This window comes from Mustela putorius, unplaced genomic scaffold (genome assembly GCF_011764305.1).
Source record: "Mustela putorius furo isolate JIRA1106 unplaced genomic scaffold, ASM1176430v1.1 tig00003845_pilon_pilon_pilon, whole genome shotgun sequence".
Taxonomy (NCBI): Eukaryota; Metazoa; Chordata; class Mammalia; order Carnivora; family Mustelidae; genus Mustela; species Mustela putorius.
In genome coordinates this window covers 57833559-57858113 of record NW_025421998.1, presented here as the reverse complement: position 1 = coordinate 57858113, position 24555 = coordinate 57833559, and the positions used below count along the sequence as shown (strand labels likewise).

General features: G+C 37.6%; 1 protein-coding gene across 3 annotated transcripts in view; it reads left to right on the top strand.

The window, feature by feature from the left end:
* The first annotated feature begins 10059 nt into the window (after positions 1-10059).
* The window catches only part of SKAP2 (src kinase associated phosphoprotein 2), a 171527-nt gene continuing 157031 nt past the window's right edge, over positions 10060-24555 (top strand). For all 3 annotated transcript variants that reach the window (XM_004762532.3, XM_004762531.3, XM_004762530.3), the window contains exons 1-3: positions 10060-10346; positions 20005-20110; positions 20690-20715. In XM_004762532.3, the coding sequence (XP_004762589.1) occupies positions 10280-10346; positions 20005-20110; positions 20690-20715 (199 nt within the window). In that variant the 5' untranslated portion in view covers positions 10060-10279. The remainder of the gene's footprint in view (positions 10347-20004; positions 20111-20689; positions 20716-24555) is intronic.

Genomic DNA, 24555 nt, shown 5'->3' with positions numbered 1-24555 from the left:
TCTATGCTTCTGTTGTCACATCTCTTTTCCTCTGACCCTCCTGCTTCCCTCTTGCAAGGATTTCTGAGATTACATTGGGCCCACATGAGTAATCCAGGATAATCTCCCTATTTCAAGATCCTTACCTTGATCACCTTTGCAAAGTCCCTTATGCCATGTAAGATTACATATTCACAGGTTCTGGGATTAGGATGCAGACACCTTGGGCTGAGGGTCATTATTCTGCATACTGCAGTGTGGTAGACTGGATTATTATTCCAACTGTTCATTCTCTCCCCAGAAGTAGCATTATACATCCATACTCTTTGCAGTAATTTTGCAGTGTCTCACTATGGTTAAGGAGTATGTCTCCACAGCTTGGCTCTGAGATTGACCAGGCAACTTGCTTTGGCAAATGAGATTTTAACAGTTGTGATACAATCAAAGGCCTGAAAAGTGCTTGTGACTTGGGCCTGTTTTCTTGTCTCTCTATCATTGCCATAAGAACATGCCCAAGACAAGGGTCATGTGGCATGGGACTGAAGTGCTCTTCAGCTGACCATATGCCACTCCAAAGATATCTGAAAATAAATAATAATAATATAAATTGTTGTTTAAATTCAGTAAATTTTGAGCTAGTTGTGCTTCATTTTTGTGGCAAGAACTAACTGGAACAGTGGAGTTCTTAGATTTTCCTCTTTTGTGATCTTCTTCTCCACTTATGGTTATTTCATTGCTAGATAGCATTTATTCACCATACTTTCAACAATTATTTAACTCCTAGGTCCCAGGTATTATGCAAAGTTCTGGGCAGACAGTTGGAGGTTAACCCTCTGTGCTCCATTCATGTGAAACTCATTGACATTCCTAAAGGAGAGAAAGGTCAGAAGTAAGAGATGAAACTTGAGGTTATTCTGTGATTGAGATGGATAGCAAAGATTTGATTGACTTGATTCATCATGGCCGATCTAGACTGATGTGCCCTTAAATAAACAAAGTTTTATTTAGTAGCTAGTTTGTGAGTATAGTAGGTGTTAGGGATAGGTACCAGAAGAAGATACAGACATTTTAAAAAATAGCTTTTGGAAATTATATTACTGATAATGGTGATTAATGGTGATAATGGTATATTACTGATAATCCATTATGAAAAATGATAGGTTATTGAAATCTTTGTGCTCTCTTCAATTGGATTGTGTATTCATAATGTAACTCTGATTTAAGAAACATAATTATTAGGAAAAAAGTTTAAGACTGTTAATTTAAGTTTGGGTAATGTCTCTTGATTTTGGTTATTTATACTAGTGCTTCTCAAGGTATCTACAGTGAAAGAACATTTATTTCAGTGTTCCATACAAACACTCTTTCCTAACAATATATGGCTATATTTTATCTGAAAATATAAAAATGAAGAAATATAATAAAAGGAAGCATGTAATTTGGGGATGTCTCAGGAAGTCCTTTTGTGTGTGTGTGTGTGTGCTGGCAAGTTAATTTTTCTAGATTTTAAGAAGTATACATTTTGATTGTATTGCATAAAAATATAAGAATACTTTTACCTTTCTGAGAAAAAATTAAAATAGCTATTACAAAAATCAAATGCTCATGGCAATATAAAGCAAACTGGCTGGAGAGGAATCCATTCTGGCAGTCCTTTTCCTCTTATAGATGGTTCTTGGGGGAGGCACAATGTTTAAAGTGATAGTATGGTCTCAGGGTCAAAGGAAAGAATGAGAGCAAGACGGGAGCAAGTTGCCAACAGACAGCAATAGATCTTCAGAATGCTGAACGAATGGACTGAGGGACAGCAAAGCCCAGCAGTATAGAAAACTGCATAATTCTTTCTATCCTTCATTGTGCCATTGACCCAACTGCAGCAGGCCACAAACTGTGAAGGCTGGGTAGATGTCAATAGTACTTTCTTTGCTTAGCAAAATTTAGTCCATAAAATCATGTTAAAGTAGTCATCCAAATGGAAAAAATATAAAACAGCAAGAACTGAGATCCAGATTATTAAGTAAAATGTCATAAAATTATGCTTTTGGAGATGAGGGTAAAAAATTACCCTCAAGGATGCCTGGGTGGCTCAGTGGGTTAAACCTCTGCCTTCAGCTCAGGTCATGATCTGAGGGTCCTGGGATTGAGCCCTGCATCAGGCTCTCTGCTCAGCAGGAAGCTGCTTCCTCGTCCTCTCTCTCTGCCTGTCTCTTAGCCTACATGTGTGATCTCTCTCATTCTGTCAAATAAATAAAATCTTAAAAAAAAAATTACCCTCAAAATTTTGTATTATGAAATGGGATTGAACATGGATTTGATGGATGTATATATTTATATGTATATATAATACCCTGCATTTTTACATATGTAAATATAATATTTCTTTTTCTATATCTTCTCCATCTCTTTCCTATTTAATCTTTTTTTCTCCAGGTTTTATTGAATTGTTTATGTTTTTATTATTGGTTTGTAGGAGTATTTTGTTTTTTACTTTTTGACCCCCTTCACCCATTTATCTTTTGAGTTAATATTTGCCTCTTCTTAATCACGCATTGAATTATTGCATGTTCAGTCTCCTGCTTTGGTCCTGGCAGAATTGTATCTACTCTACAAGCAATTATTAACAGGCCATGTTTACAATACTGTGAAGAATCTTATTGTTACATAGTTTTTGAAGCCGCTTACTTCCATTTTCTCAAAGCAAATGCCATGGCTTCAGTGTTGTATTTATGCTTTCTAAAATATAATACTTAATAAATCAAGTTTCTTATTTCAGGTGAGGAAATAAAATTAAATAATTTTAATATGAGAGCTGGAGTTCTTATTTAATTCTTGGAGAGTAAGACATCAGCATAGAATCCAAGATATTCTTGTGGTCCATCACTTTTTCCGGTGCACCTAGGTCATTAAGAAGCACACACCTCAATGTGTTAATAACCTTATTGTGGTAAACATTGTGTATTATATACATATATTAAATCATAAAATTGTATACTTTAAACCTACACCACATTATATGTCAACTATCTCAAAAAACCTAGAAAAATTAAGAGAAATGATAACAATAAGAAAGCACATAGCTCACCTACTTGTGAGAGGATGAGGAAAAACGTGCTTAACTTTTTTGTCACTGCATTTAAGATTGTTTATACTTAAGTGGACTTGCCTAGTAGGTTTCTCAGTTCATTTCTTTTTTTCAACCAAAGCTGAGATAGATGAGAAAAGGACAAAAATAAAAGGGATGGGCTGGGGAAGGGATGGGAGAATTATTGAGTATAGTAATATACAATGGAAATTATAGACAAATATAACAAAGCAGTGCTTCAAGTCCTATAAATTTGTTTTTCCCTTTCTGTTTGCTTAGTAGTGGGACACTATGAAAAAAAGGGGGAATTTCCTTGAGAGTTTTAAAGTTTATTTAATTTTACTCTTATTAGTCTTAGAGTAGTCATTTGTAAAACACTACTGTTTAATATTGACAACTTTGAAAGTCACTGAAAAAAATTAAATGGCAATTTAATGTTAACAGCTGCTTATGGTTATCAAATCCATCAAAGCCCTTCATGAATATATTAGGCACAAACCCACAGAATTACTGTTGCTGAAGACAGCTTGGTATTTTCAAATTGCCTAGTGAGAATAGATGTACTATAATAAGAAGGACTCTGATCACAATTTACTGTTTTGTCTTTATATAGAAAGAAACCTTGGCCTGTTTCTAATTATTTAATGTTCTAAAATCTTTGCCAACTTAGCTATAAAATGATTCTAGAAGTGTATCTGAAAATTATCTTTCCTCTAAATTTGCGGTTTTTGAAAAATAGCTACAATAACAAAACGGAAACAAAATAAAACTCCTGTAATAAAAATAATTAAAATTGAATAAATAGTTCACATGTAGCCAATTAAGACTCAGAGCCCAAATGTGAGTCTTCCAAAGTTTTATTAGTAAGGCAGTCATGTTCTTCAGTTTCATTCTTCTAGAGAAGTATCTTCTCATTAAATGTTGGTAAGGATGTTGTTGGAGTTGTGGGGACCAGGGCTATCCTAAAGAAAGAGCGGGGCATGAAGCATAAAATATACCTATAAAGACTTTGCTTGCTTTACACAGCTAGTCCTGAAACCATTCCTTGGAAGATCTATGCAGCTTGCCTTCTTTCGAGGTGTTTTAAATTCCAAAACACTGTTTCAGTTACCTTTCATCCAAAGCCAGAGGGTGCTTAATCCAGGAAGACCCGACTGCTTAAATCAGTCTAGGCTGAGGTACACAGATGGTTACCCAGCCACTCTCTTAAGTCTCTGATTGATGGAACTTCAGGGAGTGCAGGCCTGGGTCATCCTTGGGAGTAGGGTGTCCTGGGAAGGCTTAAATTATGCTGAGTATTTTTTTTTTTAAGTACTCTAAACACCTGGTGTGGGGCTCAAACTCATGACCCCGAGATCAAGAGTTGCATGCTCTACTGACTGAGCCAGCCAGGCAACTTTGGAAAGGCTTAAATTATACCAGTAACCTTGCAAGTTATCTCTTAGGTTAAGCTCAAGGATAATTCTCTGTTAAGTCTCTTCTGAGCCAAAAATAAAGTGGAATCTTCAAGTTTAGTCAATTGGGACTCTGCGGTAGAAAGTAAAGATTTTGAGGAAAAGAATTAAGGGGGGGGGAAATCAAAAGTTCTTGTCTCTTTATGCACCTGTTCATAGGCTAAGTTAACCTCAACCAAACCACAGAAGAGTAAAAGAGTTTACATGGAGATGAGGTGGTCTACATTCAATTTTATATACTATAAAGAGTGAGCATTTTCTTGGCATGTTCTCAGAGTACCTACTCTGGGGACCAAGCCTGATTAGTAGAAGGCAACACAGGAATATGGGTCCATCCCTTCTCTGGAGACCACCTGAATTACAGCACCAGATTATAAATCAAGATTGTGAGAGTAAGAGCCATAGTCCAAAAGGGCTAAAAGTAATTAAAAAAAAAAAAAAGTTCCTTTACTGAAAGTAGGCAAAGTAAAAGACTTGGTGTCAGAACCCAGGCAGGAGAAACTCAGTTATTAGAACTAGGATATGAAGCCAGAACCAGATTACCACCAGAGCTGACCTTACAATGGTGAGATCTCTAGCACAGAGATTCTAGAAAGGAGAAATTAACTTCACTTAAAGGGAGAAGGCTGTTACCTGGGGAGAGAACCAGGCAGCACTTGAGAAGTCTAGAATGGACCTACCTTAATCCTAATTTGTGGAATCCTAAAGACTGTTAAGAACTCAAACCTGGGGGCGCCTGGGTGTCTCAGTGGGTTGGGCATCTGCCTTCAGCTCAGGTAATGATCCTGGCTGGGGTCCTGGGATTGAGTCCCACATTGGGCTCTTTGTCAGCAGGGAGTCTGGTTGTCCCTCTGCCTGCCACTTCCCCTGCTTGTGCGTGTGCTCTCTCTCTGACAAAACAAACAAACAAACAAACAAACAAAAACAAAACAAAACAAAACAAAACTCAAACCTGGTCTGTATGAAGTTGCTTATTGTTCTCATATTAAAATAACTGGTCAGGGCAGCAAAATCCCTGAGCACATGTTTGTGTATATGCAAATGAGATGGAGAGCAAAAGAGAATGAACATGTTTCCTTATCTTGTTAATAAATAATACTAACAGGATTAATAATAATTATGACCTAAAAACTAGAAATACAAGTTAGTGAACTGCATCTATCAGAATGTGCTGGTCTTGATGGGGTTTCTGTGTCATATCTTTTAAGGTTAATTCCAGTGAGATTATAAATTTTTTTCTGCTGGCACCACACAATGATAAACTCATACCTACCAGCCCTCGAGGATTCCAATAAAGAGAGGACTAAGAATTTAGGAAATAAAAACAAACCTTCATTTTTGAAAATTCTTAAAAGAGCCCTTACTAGATGACTTGACACAATGGCTTCAAAAAGTTTTAAAAACATATTAGGCTGCAAAATAAGTGCAAGATTTCAATTGCTTCTTTTGTCTAGTCCACTCTTTACATAGAATAGTACAAGTGTGTGCTTGGTGGCTTTGCAATCTGTCAACCTACTTGTCCTGGAATTCCCTCTTATGTCTGTTTCTGGCTGGGGTGGGCCACAAAAGAGATATTTATTTATTTATTTAAATATTTATTTATTTATTCTTTTACTATGTTTGGTTAGCCAGGATCTAGTACATCATTAGTCACAAAAGAGATTCTCGTGTGAGGTTTATACAACCTGACACAGTTGTCACTATGTGGCTCCTGTACTGTTGCTTGTCTGCTGGTTCACCTGACTGGCCTGCGACACTGACCAGTCCAGAAAGCCAGGTAGGGCAAACTGCTCTATCTTTTGCTGGATCCTCCCTTGAGTTCTGAATCTAGAGTCAAGTGTGGGTTAACTCTGTAAGGAAGGACCCTGACTTCTGCGGGACATCCATACCATCAGAATCAGAGGCAGCAAGAGCTACCTGTGGTTTCAAGTGGGCTCATGAACATGGCCTGTGCTTCTGCATTCCAGCTCATCATGAATCTCCTCTGTCTTCCCTTCCTGACTCCCTGCATTGTGAACTTCAAGCTCTGGGAACAAACGCAAAGGTAATAGATAGTTTTAGCACATTCTTCTCTCTACACACCAGACTTGGTCTGTGGGACCAATACAATATGGCAGCAGCAAAGGGATGCCACTTCTGGGATTAGGTGATAAAGATATTGTAGCTTCTGTCTTGGCTGGGCCATCTCTTGGATTACTTGCTCTAGGGGAAGCCAGTTGCCATGTCAAAAGGACATTCAAGCAGCCCTCTGGAGAAGTAGTCTATGTAGTGACGAACTGAGGTCTTTTGCCAACAGCCAGAGGAATAGAGGACTGCAGCCAACAGTCTGTGGGTGAATTTTCTATAAAGCTAATCCTTTAGCTATTGTCAAGTCTTCAGATGACTGAAACCCAGCCTATAGCTTGACTGTAACCTCATGAGAGACTGAGATGGGGCCATCCAGCTAAACCGCTCATGGATTCCTGACCATCAGAAACTATGTGAGATGCCAGTGTTTAAAGCTAAGTTTTGTCATGTGGTAACAAATAACTATACAATGTCTAAGTATAAAATATAATATTTCTTTCACATGCCTATGAATGCCAAACTAAAGGAAGAGATGCAGAGAAAAAAAGTAAATTGTGTTTTAGCTCATTGTTCTTCTTCAGTGCTCATTTAGATTCTTTTAACCCTACACCTGTGGGCAAATACTTATTCACCTAAACTAAATTTGAAAAACGTAAGGAAGTGGGTTAGCTTTAGTTATAGGGATATATATCTATATATCTCTATATACATCTTCTTTGAATTGAAGGCTCTCCTTTTGAGAAGACAAATCATGGGATTTTCCCCAGAGTCTAGTCTGTTCTTTGTGGAATGGTAGGGAAGCTGTTACTTCTTTTACAGGTTGAGATTTAAAATTTCATTTATTATTCTTTTTTTATGTAATATGACTGCTTTAAAGAATGTAAAGTATGATTTGATTTCCTTCCTAGTTTTTGTTAGGGAAACATTTGGAAACAGAAGAAATAAGAATGTATTTCTTCTAGCCTCTCTTTATTTCTCTTTCTGTCTTATAATCAATTTCAGTAACTTTAACAATAAACAGTAAAAATGATAGAGTATACAAAGCATTGCCCAAGTGAATCCATCACAAACCTGTGTCTGAGAATGGCTTCCTAAGTAGGTGAAATGTGTTTCACACAAAAAGTCCATTTTCTGTTATTGCCTTTTTTATTTGGACTACTAGATGCTATATATTTTAAGGCAATCTTAATAGTTTCCTGTCTCTCACTAACAAGAATGACTTGTCATAATGAGCAGTGTAGACACTGTCCATTTGATCCACTCCAGAAAACTGTCTATATGATACAAGAGTAAATCACTTCAATTCCTTTGTGGAATGAGTAGAGTATAAATAAATAAATAAGACAGAAGAATAAAGAAAAAAATGGTCAGTTCTATCAGAGGGAAACAAAGGATAGGAATATTTGGAGGCCTGGTTTAATAAAAAATGTGACAAGACAAAGAATTATATATGATAACTCTAAAGGAAAGTAGAATCTGCACTAATATAAAATGTCCATGACATAGTTTCTTCTTTCTTTAAGAAGGAAGATAATTTTGTAGTTTAAGAATAATAATTCTCAATTCTTTGAAGCTGGAGGACATATATTGTAAAATAACTACTTACTTTTACCTCCACCAAAAAGAATTGTAATTTTCAGCACTCTTTCTATAATTTCTCACATTTCTAAATCTGAGTAGGAATTTCAGATTCCATGTTAGGGAATGGATTTGTTTTCCAGGGGGTCTTTTTCGTAGTTGTGTTGTGTGTCTTAGTTCTATTATAAAGTTTTTGTCTATTTTTTTTAAGTTTATTTAAACTCGGGCTCGTGACCCTGAGATGAAGCAAGTCACATGCTCTTCTGACTGAGCCAGGCAGAAGCTCCGTTTTTTGTTTTGACAAGACTCCAACATGTTCTAATTTTTCCTTTTCCAATTAGTGTTTGTTGTATCTCTTACAGAAGTATACAAAAATGTCATTGCAGGGGTACCTGGGTGGCTCAGTGGGTTAAGCCTCTGCCCTCAGCTCAGATCATGATTTCAGGGTCCTGGGATTGAGCCCCAAATCCGGCTCTCTGCTCAGCGGGGAGCCTGCTTCTCCTTTTTTCCTCTCTGCCTGCCTCTCTGCTTACTTGTGATCTCTCTGTGAAATAAAGAAAATCCTTAAAAAAATTTCATTGCATTTGACCAATTAATTTTTTACTATTGCTTTCTGAGACTTTTTTGTATGAAATATTAATAGAGCCATTACTTTATGTCACATTTAGGGTTCCAGGTGGGGATGAAAGGTTAAGTTACAGCAAATTCTGTGCTGTATGGAGCTGGAAAGTGGTAAAGTGATTCTCAAAATCAACTCTTAGGATCGGAACTGAGAGAAGGTTTATTTAAAATGGAAATACTCAGGCCCCCTTCTAAATGGACAGAATCAGAATCTCTGGGAGTGGAACTTGAGAATCTGCATTGTTAATAAATTCTCTATCATTCTAATGAAAACTGAAGTTTAAGGATCATGTGAGGGCCTCAGGGTAGAGAAGTAAGCAATTTATACACCACACACCACACTACAACCTTCAAAATACAATAGTAGCATGAAGGAAAGCTTTGTCAGGGCAGCATTTCCCATACTTCGGGAGGAAGACGGATTGTAACACACACACACACACAGAATATACATATATAGAGAATATATATATACAGTGTATAAAACACACACACACACACACACACACACTTTTAAAGACACCAGAACGTGTCTTTTGGGTTTTAGAGAAACCCTAAGAAGATTTATAGATAGAAGACCTGCAATAAATATCTGTCAATCAGGTTGGAGCGAACACCTTTTATAATTCCATTCTACTAATCAGCAATTTTTTTTTTTTTTTGGATGCTTATAGATGGGACAGTAGTATCTATGCCTTTTTCTTTTTTAACTCAAAAGGATAGTGACTAGAACTTCTCACTCTTCGTTCATAGTGGGGAAGTCGCCCCAACAATAAGAATTAGGTAGAAAAGTAATTTAAGAACCAATCAGCTCTCTGGAGCAGCTCCAGACGGCTTCCCAGGGAAGACTGGCGGAAGATGGGACTTGGTTACCTCATTCAATCGGACAAAGAAGGCCACAATAGTCTAGGGCGGCCGAAAATTCCTTGTGGGTTTACCACGTGAGGTGTTAAACCTCGGCGGGGCTGACCTTTGGCTAGAAGTCCTTTAGTCGGAAAATTAGGGGCACTATGGATAACTTATTTTTCGGGATCCTGGAGAAATGGTCAGCGGTTGTGGAGGTACCAGTAACCAAAATGGCTGCAAGGCGCTTCAGGCTGCAGATCAGGTGATGCAGCCCCCGTCCGCTCCCTTCCCACCAGCCGCTCCTCCCGCTCCCTTACGTAGGGGTGGGTGTGGTCTGTCCGGAGGCTCTTTTCCGAGGCTAGGAAAACCATTGGACACATGCGCAGTTGGGCTCCTCAGGCGCTTCGGGTCTCCTCCCAGCCCAGCGCCCCGCCCCTATCTGCCGGGCGGGGCTGGGCCGAGAGTCCAGCAGCTGCTGGCTAGGGCTTCAGGGACTTCCTTGTTGTGAGTCCCGACCCGGCAGTGTCCGGACTCGTAGCACCGCTGTCCTTACCGGGACCGCTAGTCCGAGTCTAGGTCGCAGCCGCAACCTCAGCCCGTCGGTCCCCCTTTCAGCACAGGTCTTTTCCCCGCACGCCCCGCGCTCCCTAACATGCCCAACCCCAGCAGCACCTCCTCTCCCTACCCCCTCCCTGAGGAAATTAGGAACCTGTTGGCAGGTAAAGAGCCCGGGGGGTAAAGGGGGCGGGCAGCGCTGCTGGGGCGGGGGCGGGGGCGAGGGGACGGCGAGCCGGTGGGGACAGAAGCATTCAGCGTCTCCGCCCTCCCTCCCCACGCTTCCCAGGTCTCCCGGCCAGTGGGAGCAGGACTGGGAAAGGGGAAGCGGGGTCTGAGAAGGGAGCGGGCGTGTGTTGAAATTTGGTTCAGGGGTGCTGGGGAAGCCCCCCCCGGATGGGCTAGACTAACGGGATCCCGGCAGTTCTGTATGCATCGTGAGGACGTCGTGTGCGTGTGTGTGAGAGAGAGAGAAGGGAGAGGAGGGGAGAGGGAATGGTCGTGAGTGCTTGTCTGAGAACTAGGAAGGGCTCAGAAGTCGAAGAAGTTGTTCTTCGGGAGCCTGGCCAATGGAGGAGAAGGGTGTAAAGATGCAGAAAGATGTCTGAGCTACAGGTGTTAGAGGTTGTGGGACGCAAGGTTTTGTCATTTCGAAAACTCTTTTTTTTCTTAAACGTTCATTGCGCTCATATTTAAGACTTTCAAAGAGGGCCTGATTCTCAAATGCCCACTTGTCTTCAGCCTGAGTAACATGAAAATAAAAAAGGAAGTATGAGTTAAGGTCCAACTTCCTGTGTCACACGATGAAAGTACTTCATCTTTGCACCCTCATCTTCCCCTTTTCAGTTTTAAATGACCATTTATAGGAACTTACGCTAGGAGTTCAAGATGCGGTTCTTCAAGGATATTACGAATCCACTCCTCCTTCATTACTCTGCTAGAGAATGGAGAGGCATATTTCTGCACAAAGTAGAGAATACATCTTTTCAGGGTAGCACAAATCTTACCCATCCTGATGCTCCGAAATTCTTACCATCATTTATTTTGTCATTAGGTTCATCAGAATTCTAGAAACTGAATTTTGATGGTTTTACCTTAGTTGTCTCAAGCATTTATCTTTAAATATTGGTCATGAATAGCTGGATTAGAAGAGTTTCTTTTAGATGTTTCTTCCAAGTTGCTTATTTTAACTTTAAAAATTAATATCTAAAATGTGACATTTTAAGTAAGTTGCTATTATAGTGTGAGACCAAATCTCCTAATATGCTGTTTTGCTCGTTAGCATCATGAATATGATTAAGAGAATAAAACCAATAGCGTATGAATGCAGACTTAGGTTTGTCTAAACACGATTACAGTGTGATAAATGCATTTGTGGTGGGATAGTATTTTACTCTTAAGAATGCTTATTGTCATTAATGGGTACCACTAAGAGAAATATAAAGAACTATAAAGACTTGATTTGAGGCAGCTTTTACTCCACTGCATGAGAGTTTCCCACGAGTACTGATTTTTGCTACAGTTAACATTTTCATTGTTACAATGCTGGAGTTTCATGTTTAGGCTACTATTTTAATAGCCAGACTGGAGAAGTGTTTATCATTAAGTACAGACCTCTGGGTGCACACCTTTAAAAAGCCTGAGAGCTCCAACAGGAGGCAGTTTGCTATTTGGGTCCATAATCATACTTTTTTTTTTTTTAAGATTTTATTTATTTATCTGACAGACAGAGATCACAAGTAGGCAGAGAGGCAGGCAGAGAGAGGAGAAAGCAGGCTCCCCGCTGAGCAGAGAACCCAATGCGGGTCTCGAACCCAGGACCCTGGGATCATGACCTGAGCCGAAGGCAGAGGCTTTAACCCACTGAGCCACCCAGGCGCCCCCCCCCCATACCATACTTTTGTCGATAGTATGAGACTCATTATTTTCTGATTCCCATAAATTACAAATATTTCATGTGGCCCTTATGTATATAATTTGCTGCAAGCTTATTATATTTAAATTATCTACCAATGCTAACTTCCTATATACTTAGCCACTTCTCTCTCTTTAGTCTGTTAATATACCTGCATAATGTCTGAAATGAGTGTTTTAAAAGTTATCTTTAAAAGTCAGGTTTTCAAAACAGAGGGTTGCTAGTGGGGAAGGGGGCAGGGAGAGGGTGGCTGGGTTATGGACATTGGGGATTGGGGAGGGTGTGTGCTATAGTGAGTGCTGTGAAGTGTCTAAACCTGGTGATTCACAGAACCGTAGCCCTGGGGCTAATAATACATCATATGTTAATAAAAAAAAATAAATAAAAGTCAAGCTTTCAGTATTTCATATTATTAAACAAATCACATGTAAAACACATAAAGTGTTAAAATCAAATATGAAAATTTAAAATATTAAAATTTAAAAATTAAAATTAATCTTTAAACTTTGACTTATACTTTATATTCAGAGGACATTTTCAAGAGGTATGGATTTGAGGGAATATCTGTCTATACTTTTTAAAGAAACTAGTGTTTTTCAGTTTCCTTTTTTAACGTATTATTCAAAGAAAGATGTTAACATTTTGTGTTTGACTGTAATTAAAATCTTTTTGGAGATAGGAAAGGTTGCAAGAATAAAGGTTCTCAGCAGCCTTTTCACATTTTCCATCCAAAAAATTCTGTTCGGATTATGCATGAGTATTTGCATAATTCAAGTGTTTTGGGTAATAGTAGGTTAGATTTAAGATTACTACAACTATAGAGGGAGAACATTAGTTTGAATTTTGGGGATTATTGCATTACCTGATACTTTCTTTGAAACTAAGAAGGAGGTATTAGTAGTGATGGTTGTAGTTAATAGTTGAGTACTCTGAGAATGCTTGACACCATGCTAGAATTCCCATGTAGAGAAGATAAGGACCTAAACTTTTCAGGCACTTCAAATCTTTGTCTACAGAAAACAAGGAAGTAAAGTCAAAAGATAATGCCTATCAAAATAATGTTGCTCAGACATTTCCCTTTGTGTTCTGTGTGCCTATTACTCAAATCATTATATGTCCTGTGTTAAATGCTTGACATCTGGACTGCTTGATAGAAATAGGTGCTCAATGTATTCTTATCAGTTTATATTATTTTCTTTCTCTTTATTTTTCTTTCTAATTATAGCAGTTTTAGGCTTCCCTTCACTATTTGTTCTCCTCTCTTCTCATTCTTTCCCCTCTAAAACATTCTATAGAAATGCAAAAACCCATAGATGCTATCATTCTTAACTCACATTTAATGATACTCTTGAAAAAGTGGCTATATGGTTTTGACTGTTAGAGATATATATTTCTCTGGAATCAGTATATTAAATCTTGAAAGCCTATACTTCTTGTAAAGGTGTTGTATTATTCTTTTGTTACATGAATAGAAAAAAGGTTATAGATTTTTGTTAAAAGCAAATTTTGAACTGCCTATGCGCTATAGACAATCTGTAATTTTTTTTTTTCACAACAATGGAAGAACAGGTTTAGCCTGGATAATTGGAATCAATGGATAATTTCAGATCTTGCCCATTTAATCTTTTCCTACATCCAAATATTTTGACTAGGACAACAGCGAGAATAATCTTGATTTATGTGGGTTGTTCCTCCAGGCAGGCGAGAAAGTGAGAGGAACTAGAACCATGGGTTCCCAACCCCCTTCATTTGTTTAACCATCCTTTGAATACTGGAGTGTTAGTAGTTTGCAATCAGATATTTGTTTTAGGACAACATGTTTGAAGAGAAAAGCTGTAAGAGGATGTAAGTTTCTTTTTATTAAGTTAGAAGATGAAACCAATGCTGACAGGAGAAAATAGTGCTTGTCAGTACTCTGAAAATCTAAACAAACAATAAACAAAGTGGCTATATGGTTTCTCCAAAGTGACCTTGAGCCGCCCCCCCCCCCCACAGGGCAGTCTTGATTAGAAATATTGCGTTTTTCCCTACTGGGGATTTCCAGAACATTTTTTTTTTTTAAACTTCACACATTAAAATGGATAATCCCTTTAGGGGCACAAGATAAAGAATGCAATTCCGCTGAAATAGAGGGGGAATTTTTTTCAGTGCTAAGAATAGTATGGTTTGATTTCCACCTTTCTTAAATTCCATTTATAATTTGGTCAACATTTGGGTTTGTTTTTCCTATGGGAGTTATTTATGGTACATCTAGTGTCCATAATTTGCTTCTGGGGCATTGGCTGAGTATGTAAAGGGAAGAGTGCCACCTACTGAGTCACCAATAGTCACCTACTTCTTTAGCACCTGGATTTTCTTACAGAGTGAGAACAAGCCTTCCCCATTTTGGCAGTGATAACTAATGAGCATAAAGGTGCTATGAGGACATTTGATCTTGAAGTGAAATCCGTTTATCATGCCTCTAAGGTTTTCTCTTCAAGAAACAGGAATATATGTAAATCAAAGGAACAAAATTTTATAATTTCTTATTATGGGTCAAATAACATAGATGTATTAAGATGTGATGTTAAGAAAATTATTTTCCTCTATTAAGCATATAATGTCCTACTTATTCTTGGGAGGGGATCTTTGGCTGGCTTGTTTTCCAACCTCACTTTCCATTGAAAGTATTTTCATCTCTGATATGTACAATTTTTATAGTTACTCAACCCAAGTTATCCCTGGGTTTCTTTAAAAAAAAAAAGGCATCTAAATATATTAAAAAAATGAGAAGAAATTACCAAATAGGTTTATCTCTACATTAAAGTATTACTAGAAGGAGGATAGAAACAACAGTGTAGGAAAAGCCTCTGGTGATTTGAAACACACTTCAGTTGTCTCTCATAAATTTAAGATTAAGTGTCATATATGGGTGATAAAAGTGGCATAGGCTAGTTTTTATATACTCATTATTCACTTAGTTTGTCTTTTTCAATTAAAGCCAAGTCTATCTTTTTCATTCCACTGAGTTTACATTTCTTTTTCAATCACATACTGAACACATTACAATAGATGCTACCTAACAGTGAATATAGTGTAAATCTCAGACTAATGTGTTATTCACTGTGGCTTCTTTGAAAATGCGTGGTAAAAAGACTTTGATTATTATGAGGTGTTATTTATCAAGAGTCATCTTTTAGAGGGGGAAACATGTTCATCTGTATTCTTCAACAGTCCAGTTTTCTATCAAAATAAATCATGGAGCTCCCAAAGCCAATTTTGAAGATTTTGTCAGATGATTGAATTTTAAGACTCAGGACTGTTTTCCTTATTGTACTATGAGAACTCCTTGTGCTTGCTCGTGTCTCTCCCATGTTTAGAAAATCCACAGTTCAACCATAACCTGTAAAAGTGCTATATAATCAAGGAAAGACATTGATTAGAGAATCAATAACTTTTCACTTAGCCATTTTCCAACTTTGGGCATTGATCTACATGTGCCCAGTTTAATTGATTTTCATGTTTTTACCAGTAGGTATTTGGTCAGACTGTACCCCCCTTTTAACAGAGAAGAACAGCTTATTTTTCCTTTTGTTCTGATGTCAGCTTAAAGTTTGGCTGGGATTCTTACCATATTAAGTTTTGTAATAGTACCTTAGTGAATACATAGTAAAACCTGGCCCAATTCATAAAGTAAGGAGGGTGTGGAATTCAGTAAGTAAAGCCATTTGGGGGTGAGGTGTGATTGGTTTTACACTTATGTTATTGATCTGGAGCTGAGCAAATGGTAGTGGATTCAGTCCAATTCTTGGCCCTCCTGTACAAGTCAGGCCATCACAGAGGCTGTGTGTGTGTGTGTGTGTGTGTGTGTGTGTGTGTATGCAGGCAAACCTTCTCAAGGTGGTATTGGGTGGTTGGGAAAGGAGGCAGAAGACATCAAGTGCTACCTTTGTGACTTATTTCCAAGCTCCCAGGAAGTCCTATTCCAGGCTGCTTGCTGGTCAAGCATGGTTGAGGGCAAGTGGCCAAACCTCAGCTTTCTTCAAAAGTGGGAACCTAGGTACTGAGCTTTGAAAGGGTGGCAGTTTATTTTTTTGTTTGCCAGAATTTAAAAATTGCTCTAAGCTTTTGTGGGTTCAAGTTTTTCACTATGTGATCCAAATGGAAGGTGGTAGAAAGCAGTCAGCGTCTCTCTCTCTCTATTAGATACCTGTTCTAGCCACTTGGACTTATAGGGAAAGACGTGGGAGGTAGGCAGTTTTTCCTGAGGGTCCATACCTACAGAAAAAGAAAAAAAGAGGAAATTAGAATGCCATTCCATGGTTTGGTGTGTGCTGTGTTTGCCTCTTAGGGGTTGTGCTGGCTTTTGAGAGGTTTCCAACTTAAACTGCTTGAGATTGCTGGGCCAAGACATGATGTCATCTTTTAATTTTGTTTTGAGACCTTAACAGTTATCGACAGAGCAGTTGTAAGTCTGATCTTCTGAGGGCCCTCTCCCCCAGATCTTTACAGTTGTACCGGGAGATAAGGTTTATTCTTGGCAGTGTTAAGGTGTAAAAGGAAGAAAAATCACCACATTTACAGTCTCTGGGATAACTTTTTCCTTGGTGATGACGCGGGGGCAGAGGCTGATGGAGCCGAGCCTGATTCTGGGGTTAAATGCCAGCAGCACTGACCCGAAGTCTGCGTGGCTGCGGGTGGGGTGCTGCAGCACTGGGGCTCCCCAGAACTGCTTTCTCGGTGTGGGCCAGGCGGGTCCCCAAGCTTGGATGAGTGCGTGCGTGACTTGATACCCCTCCCTCTGAAGAAGAGGAATTCTGACTCGCCAGAGAGAGAGGCTGGGGAGGAGGCAGGCTGACCTTTTCTTACAATCGAATTACCACTGTTCCCCGAATTACAGGCAGTCTGCAGTCAGTGAAATCTACATATCAACCGAGGGACACGACCCCTAAAGGAAGGTAGAAGAGGGCTAAGGCGCTTGCTAGTTTACCGTTTTGCAGGGCTATTCACAGCACAATAAAAAGCTTCAAATCTCTTCTCCAACCAGCCAGAGGAGCGCTTGATTCGTCCAGGACTTTTATTGCCCGCTTTTGAAATATTACCCTGGCTCTGAGCTACAAAGCCGCAGATTCAGTTCCTTTTGTCTGGCGAGGGCGCTGCCCCAAACCCGTGCTCCCTGCTCACAGCTCCTAGGACGGGAACCCCGGGGGTTTAACACTCCCAAGTGTCGAGTGTTCGAGGAACGCGGAGCGGAAGTGTCTCCCAGGAAAGCCCGGAGTAACCAGCTGAGCGCTTGCCCAGTCTTTGCGCTGGGCGAGCAGGGTCCCTGCTTTGCGCAGGGACGCGGCGGAAGAGTCCCCCATGCATCCAGAGGGTGTCGGTGCCTGGGACAGGCTGTTTCTTTTCAATTCGAAAATAAATGGGCACAGTGTGGATTTTAAGAAATAGCCCAGATATCAAAAACTTCAAAATCGACGGAATCTGTGGGCACCAACAAACTTAAGATTTCAGGAATCAATTCCACTTTCAAATTCCTAACTTATCTGTTAAAAAAGAAAAAAAAAAACACAAGAAAACAGCAAAAACGGTTCTTACACTCGTCTCTCCTTGGGAAATAATTAATTAAAAAATTCAGTGTTTATTAAATCTTTTTAGTTGCCTTAAACCCCTTTTCTGGGATTAGCTTAAGAATACATCAAGATTACTCTAAAACTATAGATGTTTTCCCTTGCCAGATCTTGGAATCTTCTCCCTCTCAACAAATAAACAACACGGTTCTCCTAGCAGTCTCACACTCTTTCAACAAGCATTTCCTCATAAAATAGCATGGGTCAGAATTTTAAAAATATTTTTTGGCAGTGTTAGGAAACCCTGTATAGAGCATTGGAGCTTTTTCTGTTTTCTGAGTTTTTATAGAACTGAAACGACCTTTTAAAGAAATAACTCTTGGGCTGTAATTCCTTCTGCTATTGCTTCCAGAGATAGAAAATAGATCCTGTTTGTTTAAATTTGGATTGTGTAATGAAAATGTAAAATAGGCAATTAAATACTTGTGGATGAGGGAATTAAAGACAGACACTGAGTGAAACTAACATTAAGCAGACTATTCTCCAGTCTTTGTGCCAGAGACTCTCCCAAGTATTGAGTCCGGTTGGATGAAAGAATCAGCAGTAGACGTGCTACTTCTTCCCTTATTCTACTTTTTGAGTAGGTGTACTGTCACCGTCTCAGAGAAGCCAGTGATCTCCATTTCAGCTAATGTCTGAATGTCCAAAGGTTGCTTGTTTCCCTGGATACAAAATTTAAAGAGTTTAAAGGAGAGTGCTTGTGTGTGTGTGTGTGTGTGTGTGTGTGTGTGTTTAAGTAAGTTTCATTATTTCGAACTCACAGTAGAAGTCTGGCTCTAAGTTGCCCTGGTTATGGATTATGTCTATATATTCTCCTCTTCAAAATATGGACAGCTTAAGTAAAGAGAAGCTGTGGCATTTTGCTTTCATTTCGTTTTGATACTTACGTGTAATATTAGTCAGTAATGGACTTTGAACAAGAAAGCTACTTTAAAAAAATTATTCCAAGACTAAATTTTAATTCTTTCACTTGTCATATTGATTTAGTGAAAAATGATCATTATACATTTATTATGAATGTTTGGGATAACAGTTTAATCACCTTTGCTTATTGGATCAAGATACTATTGTAATGAAGAATTTAAAATCGATTACAACATTCTATCTCAAATACTGGGTTCTAAATTGTTAATTATAAGTACAGTTGAAAGACTATTTTAATGCTTTGAATTAATTACATATACTATTATATGCTTTGATACTGTCTTTTTATCAGTGTGAGTTAGGGGACAGAGAAATAAAAAGAGGGGACAGAGAATAAAAAGAAAATAAAACATACATACATCTCTTCAATATGAAATATGGATGGTTTGTACTCATCCTACTTTAAAATTTTTTTATGGTATCCTTTATATGAGATATCTCAAAGTAAGATTTGAACATCTGAATATAAAATTAACTTAAAGTTGCACTATGGTTCATGAACAATATGAATGGGGCTATTATAAAGTCAAACCAGTAAAGACTAGTTGGAATTTTGTACTAGAAAGAACTAGAAAGCAGAATAATTTACAAGTTTATTAAATTTTAAGTGGAAATGTTATATGAAACCATGGAAATCTTATTTCTAGGTTACTATATTTTTAAATAGTGGATGAATCTACTTTTGCCACTTCTTCGTTTATTTAAAGAAATATTTCCAGGTGGTAATACCCAGGCAGAAAGCAAGAACACACAAAACCACATAGCAGACGATATGTTTTTTTTTTTTAAGGTGGTTGGTAGAATGGATGGGGCAGGTAGGAAGGAAGAGGGTTTGATTTGGAATCTTGGCTAGAAGAAGGGATTTATTTTTCCTTTAAAACATTAAATATTGCACATACTTGAAAATGGATTACACTGGAAAAAACAGGCCCTTGCCAGAGACATTAGCTTATATTGATATAATATTGTGAATGACCCGTTTATACAGGAGCTTACAAAATACTACAAAATGATAGTAATACATGCATAAAAGCTCTGTGCTTGCTTTTATATGAGAGAATTTGTTTTATGGGGCACCATAGTTTATTAAAACTTGTGAGCTTCTCTCTGGTTTAATGATGCCAAACATCCAAATAGCATTTGCTGTGCTAAGCATAAGTAGAGCATACAAATTTTATTAGCTAAGTGGTGAGCAGATTTGTCCAACTTAGTATTTGAAACATATTTCAACTGTTATGCTTTGGATTGATACATAACTGTAACAAATTGTACAGATATTAACACTTATGGGTAGAAACAATCATTGTCTTATTTGTCTTCACAAAAAATGATTCTTTCCTATAATTTGTATCCTGTTTCTTATATTTCATGGTTTAGATGTTGAAACATTTGTGGCAGACACACTGAGAGGGGAAAATTTATCCAAGAAAGCAAAGGAAAAGAGAGAATCCCTTATTAAGAAGATAAAAGATGTAAAGTCTATGTAAGTCACTTACTTGCTGTTTTTTATTTCTTACTTAGAAGCAGCTTCGTAGTTAACATTTTAATAAAGAATTATCTTGGAATTACCTTTCTTTATGTCCTAACTGAATTGGTGTTAAATATTTTAAAGGACAAAATATACGTCCTCTATGATAGTTTTTAAAAACTGACATGCTTATCATATTATCTTTTTTTAAGGTTCTTGATTATATATTTTTCTAAGCATTCTAGTAAAATCCAACTGTTTAATTATTGAAGACATATTTGGTTTAAATAATAGGACAAAGGTAGGTTGAGAATTTTAATATAAATACCTCTAGATATGGAAATGAATAAATATAATGTATATCATGGATACTAAAGATTTTAATGCTATGACTGTATCTTGGGTTTTTATACTTTTGTTATAAATCCATAAGGCTTTTGGAATTGTCATTTCAGGATAGGAAGTGCTTTTTTCTCTAAACGTGTCTTTATGTTACATATTTTAAAATAGGTGTGAATTATTGCCAATGTATAAACCTTGTTTCGTTTTGTCAACCCTCATTTTAAAATATAATATTCTTGCTTTTTCTTCCAGCTATCTTCAGGACTTTCAAGACAAAGGTAAATCCTTAAGTTTGTCCACCTTGAAATATTTTATCCTTGTGGAGATGTACAGTAGGGTAATCTAAAACATACTGAAATTTGATAGTTGGGATCAAAATTTAAATTTCCATATTGTATACTTAGACTTTCAACATGAGAGTGCTAGCTCCCCCTGCTGAGAAAAAAATTAAAAAGCATATCCAGAATCTAGTCTGCACAGTCTCCTGATGCAGAAATCTTATGTATTTAATATTCTTAGGTGCTTTAATGTTTTTTCACATTGTGGCAGAACTTTGTTAAGAGAAGTATGAACTTGCAGGTATACATGGAATAATCTGGGAGAGAAGAGGTGAGACACTAAGCTAACACCATTTAACCCAGCAGAGATGATTTTATAGCTGTGATGGGATCAGGAGGGCCTGTGGCTCACTGCTCATAGGTAATGTTTTTAAAGAGTGATTGTCTTAAAACAGTATCAGTTTTTGCTTGAAAGGATGAGTAAAATCTTTTTCAAATACTTGTTTTTATTATTGTGAGTCTTTTAGTATGAATAAATGTATGCTATAGAAATTTTCAGAGAAGGGGTTGAACTTAATTTTTTCACAGTATGTGAAGAGTGCTGGTAACCTGATTGACTTCCTTTAGATTTAGGGGATGGTTGCTTAACGTATTGAAAACCAAATCAGGAAGGGCAAAGGAAGTTCCTACTCCTTCATGTCTTCAGTTCTATAAGGGAAACTGGGTACGGCCCTCACTTCCAGGATGCTAATTCATAGATCATGACCTGGAGCCTATGGATGCTGGGATGAGGGTCACAACATGAGGTCAGCTAACCAATGAGGAGTTAGGATCTGGGTTTAGGAGAAACAGTATGGCATCTTCTAACTGGGGTTAACATACACCACTGAGTAATTCCTATTTCTACCAACTGATAAGGGAGAAAGTAATGATAGTTTCCATAAATGAAGTACTTCACCAGGCAGACCTAAATCCAAACAGTTATAAGGAAGCCATAGTTTCTTTTCTTTTCTTTTCTTTTTTAAGATTTTATTTATTTATTTGACAGACAGAGATCATGATTAGGCAGAGAGGCAGGCAGAGAGAGAGAGAGAGAGAGGAAAGCAGGCTTCCCGCTGAGCAGAGAGACTGATGTGGGGCTCAATCCCAGGACCTTGGGATCATGACCTGAACCGAAGGCAGAGGCTTTAACCCACTGAGCCACCCAGGCGCCCCCATAGTTTCTTTTCGCATTAAATCATCAAGATCGATGTGATTGGAGGGAATGAGATTTTTTTTTTCATATGGAAAATTTTAACACTATCAAAGAGAAGAGCAGGAAACTTTTCTTCCCCACATATACCCACTTTTTTGTACTTGACATCCAGTCCTGAACTGTGGGTTTAATCATCTGCATTTTGCTTAATTGAATATAGAAATAATGAGTTTATGTGTTCCTTTTTTTTTTTTTTAAAGATTTTATTTATTTATTTGACAGACAGAGATCACAAGTAGACAGAGAAGCAGGCCGAGAGAGAGGAGGAAGCAGGCTCCCTGCTGAGCAGAGAGCCAGATGCGGGGCTCCATCCCAGGACCCTGAGACCATGACCTGAGCCGAAGGCAGAGGCTTTAACCCACTGAGCCACCCAGGCGCCCCAGTTTATGTGTTCTTATTATAACATTTATACAGCACTGTTCATAGAGGAATACTAGATTTCAGGTTCTGTCTTAAAAGACATACTCTGTTCCAGTGATAATTTATCAAACTCTCATTGTGGCTTAATTGCTAGTACATTTAAAAATTTTAAGCTAAGAAAGCATAATAATGAAGTCATTGTATAACTATATGATTCAATAATTGGGTAGGAACTTTGCTTTTGGTATTCTGGTTTATGACTTGTTCAGATGTGTAGATATTAAAATTATTTTGCTGAGATACGTCTTTGCCTCTAAAGAGAATAGAAATTGCTAGTATTTGATAGAAAGTGAAAAATGAGCCTAGAATAGGAGTTCAAACATCACAGAATTCAGAGATTCCCCATAACCATCTTTCTCAGAATAAGCCATTTGAGTCCACTACTCCTGTGTTGAGTTAACTAATCACCAAGAGTGACTGCTTAAAAGTAAGCCTATGGTTAAATTAGGTATATACCTTGGAGAAATATGAGAAGCTGAATAATTTTATGTCATTTTACCCTCAAAATATATTCATCTTTATTCTAAAAAAAAATATAAATTCCTGTAGTTAGGAGTAGCAAAGTTAGTACAGACTTCATAGTTACAAAGTAATTATTCAAGATACTTTTTTTAAAAAATAGGAAATTAGTAATGATCAGATCTCTACATTGAGTAAATTCACCTAAGTATGTTTTGATAGTGCTGCTTTTGTTTTTCTTCTTACATTTTCTCTTTGGGGTTTTGGGTTGTCTTCATCCAAGCAGACCTGGGCAGAATTCCTTTTGGCTGTTTTCCTGCTCTTTCTCTTTTTCTCCCTCCCTCTCTCTGTCCCCCTCAGGTCAATATGGGGTCACAGTGAAGTAAACAGAGGATGTTTTCCTCCTTTTTACTTTTATATTCCTATTTCACCTATTTTATCTTTTTAAAATGTCAGTTAAATATGATTTTAGTATCATTAATGGAAGAAAAGAGGACCAAGTAAAGTGTTGTTAAGTAAAATGAATTAATTCAGTTATTAATTTCTAATTAGTGGATTAATTCTTTGTCTAATGTACATGGATGTTTATCATCCTTCCTTACTCCGTATCTCCTCCCTCCCCTTACATCATAGGTACTACCCCATCATCCTGAGATTTAACAATAGAGAATTTATAGTTTGTTGTTTTTCAGTTCTTAAAATGAGTTGAACTGATACAGTTGTTGAAACACCAAGCTGCATAGATCTTAAAGGATTTTTAAAAAGTATTTCCTTTTTTTTTTTTTTTTTGGTGAGAACAGTTTGAACTTGTAGAAACTTATTTTATTACAGTAACTCCTAGATACTGAAGCTTGTTCATTAAGTTAATTTTCTGTTTGCTGTTTATAATAATTTTCAGTTGCTATCTGAAAATTTCCCTTTCATTTCTTTAATTTATTAAGGATTCTTGATTATATCTCCTTCTCTACTCAAGTCTAGATCTGATAAACTGTGACTTTAGAATAAATTATCAGTGGATTTTCTTAATTCCTTAATTTTACTTGAATATAGGAAAGATTTGAATCTAAGCAACTAGAACCTATCTTGCTTGGTCTGGTCCCTGTTACTTATTTGAAATTTTGCCCATTCTATCTAGTATAGAGGGCTTTTTTTTTTTTTTGAAGATTTTATTTATTTATGTATTTGTGGAAGACAGAGTGTGTGTATGAGCGAGGGGAGAGGTAGAAGGAGAGGGAGAGAGAATCTTTTCTGAAGATTGTATTTATTTATTTAAAAGGGGGTGGGTATGGGGCAGAGGCAGGGGGAGAAAGAGAATCTCAAGCTGATTCCAGGCTGAGCATGGACTACAACTCTGGGCTTGATCTCATGACCTGAGCCAAAAATCAAGAGTCAGACACTTAACCGAGTGAGCTACCCAGATGCCTCAGAGAGAGCTCCTTATATCCTTCAAATATTGTGCATGATGAGGTAAATATCCCTAGTTTCCTATTCTTGGTTGCAATATACCCTAATAGTATTGAGTGTACTCCTGAATTTAGGCTTCATGCACTAAAATTAAGCTACTTTTAAAATTATTTTAGAATAATTATGGTTATTTTAGAATTTGTTACTGTCGTATGACATGGTCATAAGTCACTTAAACGTGACCTGAAGTAATTATTTTTCTAATGAAAATATATTACTAATTGAGTAAAGACTGTTACTGA